The sequence below is a fragment of the Cynara cardunculus genome, unplaced genomic scaffold (genome assembly GCF_001531365.2).
Source record: "Cynara cardunculus var. scolymus isolate 2C unplaced genomic scaffold, CcrdV1 Un_Scaffold_1715, whole genome shotgun sequence".
In the NCBI taxonomy this organism is placed as follows: domain Eukaryota; kingdom Viridiplantae; phylum Streptophyta; class Magnoliopsida; order Asterales; family Asteraceae; genus Cynara; species Cynara cardunculus.
Window position 1 is genome coordinate 56413 of NW_020200851.1, and position 2237 is coordinate 58649.

Sequence of the window (2237 nt, forward strand, 5' to 3'; positions counted from 1 at the left end):
ATATATATATATATATATATATATATATATATATATATATATATATATATATTTCAGCTAACACTTAGGCTAATTATATAACTAGCTTATTAGACATAGCCTTGGATTTTGACTCAAATATCACAAAACTGCTCACTCAAAGAAAGAAGAGGATTGCATTATTCATGATTTCTTTTCAAATTAGTCCCATAAAAATACATCTAAGTGTGTGTATGTGTTTATAATTTGTATTGTTCCACATGTTTTATTCTTGTGTGTGTGTTTCTATGTAAAATGTATATTGATGCTTTTTGTTTTCACATGTAGAATAGTTATGGAAGTTTTATATATGTAATTAACAACACTATACATGCACTACATCTTTCACATGTATAAAACAACGTATGAAAATTGATATTTTGTAAGTTTTTAACAATGGTTTTTATTTGATATGTCATATGTGTGTGTGTTTTTTTTATTTATTTTGACTTGGTTGTTGATTTAAAACACAAATTTACATAGGGGTTGAGTGGAAGGAATGGGTCAAATAAGCAGGGGAAGATATGTTTTCGTGTTGGTGGTTATATTGGTCATGGGCCTTGGTGTTGTGATGGGAGTAGCCCCGAAGAAGCCAGTAGCAGTGCCGTTTGGGAAGAACTATATGCCTACCTGGGCATTCGACCACATTAAGTACTTCAAGGGTGGTTCACATATTCAGTTGTCACTGGACAAATACAGTGGGACTGGTTTCCAATCCAAGGGTTCTTACCTTTTCGGCCACTTCAGTATGCAAATTAAAATGGTTCCAGGAGATTCTGCCGGCACCGTCACTGCTTTTTATGTATGTGTATATATAACTATTAATTATTTTTTAGTTCGAAAAAGTTATACATATTGTAATTATTTGGAGGATCACATGCAGTTGTCGTCTCAAAACTCGGAACATGATGAGATAGATTTTGAGTTCTTAGGGAACAGGACAGGGCAACCATACATCCTACAAACAAATGTATTCACGGGGGGTAAGGGTAATAGGGAGCAACGTATCTATCTATGGTTTGATCCTACCAAAGCTTACCACTCATACTCCGTTTTGTGGAATCTCTACCAGATAGTGTAAGTACAATTTGGATGCAACCCCGACTCCTAATTTTATTTTAGTTTGTCTTTGTTTTGACAAATTTGCCAACATGGTTGGTTCTAGTTATCATCTGTTGACAAAGGGTGTTACAGAATTTGGTAATCATTTTAATTACATCATAAAAACATTGTTTTGAAAAGAAAATGCAGCTCTATTTAACATGTCTGTAAATGGATTTGGATCAAAATGGTTGCACATTTTATTTGTTTCAAAATAAATATATTAGTCTTTTAGTCAGGTTAATTAATTTAACAATTTTAGGTGAGATTTCAATTCAAAACTAATGTATCAATTTATTGGTATTACTATTTTATGTAACTTTATGATGAATATGTATATATCGCAGCTTCTTTGTAGATGATGTTCCTATCAGAGTGTTCAAAAATAGCAAAGACTTGGGGGTCAAATTCCCTTTCAATCAACCCATGAAGATATATTCAAGCCTATGGAATGCAGATGACTGGGCAACCAGGGGTGGATTGGAGAAGACTGATTGGTCCAAGGCACCCTTTGTGGCTGCCTACAAGAACTTCCATATTGATGGTTGTCAATCCTCCGTGAATGCCAAGTCTTGTGCAACCCAAGGCAAACACTGGTGGGACCAAAAGCAATTTCAAGATCTTGATTCTTACCAATGGCGTCGTCTTCGATGGATTCGTAGAAAATTCACCATCTATAACTATTGTACTGATCGTAAACGGTTTTCCATCATGCCCCGTGAATGCAAAAGAGACCGTGACATCTAACCAATAACCATATTTACCTTTATATGATATTATTTGTCGTTCTATATGTATTCCTGAAACTAAAAATCTTCCATGTATTATATATGTTATAAATCAAGTCCTCAACCATGGACACGATAAAACTTTACTTTGTATAATGTTAAAAGATGTTCATATACTATTTTCATACTTATACATATATCTATATATACAGGGGAACGTTCAAATAAAAACCACTCAATTTGTAAAAAACCGTGAAAACCTCATTCAACCGATCATAATTTTTCATTTTGTTCATTTTTTTGTAATTATAAGAGGTTGATTAATCATTTTTATTGTGGAGGATGTTAATCATGGATATTATCATCTTCATTATTTTAATTTTAGAGAAA

General features: G+C 32.9%; 1 protein-coding gene across 1 annotated transcript in view; it reads left to right on the forward strand.

Annotated features, from left to right (window-relative positions):
• The window catches only part of LOC112502653 (probable xyloglucan endotransglucosylase/hydrolase protein B), a 6557-nt gene extending 4666 nt beyond the window's left edge, over positions 1 to 1891 (forward strand). Inside the window, exons 2-4 of the mRNA XM_025106624.1 lie at positions 502 to 820; positions 902 to 1095; positions 1467 to 1891. Of these exons, the coding sequence (XP_024962392.1) occupies positions 518 to 820; positions 902 to 1095; positions 1467 to 1866 (897 nt within the window). The 5' untranslated portion in view covers positions 502 to 517 and the 3' untranslated portion in view covers positions 1867 to 1891. The remainder of the gene's footprint in view (positions 1 to 501; positions 821 to 901; positions 1096 to 1466) is intronic.
• Positions 1892 to 2237: the final 346 nt, after the last annotated feature.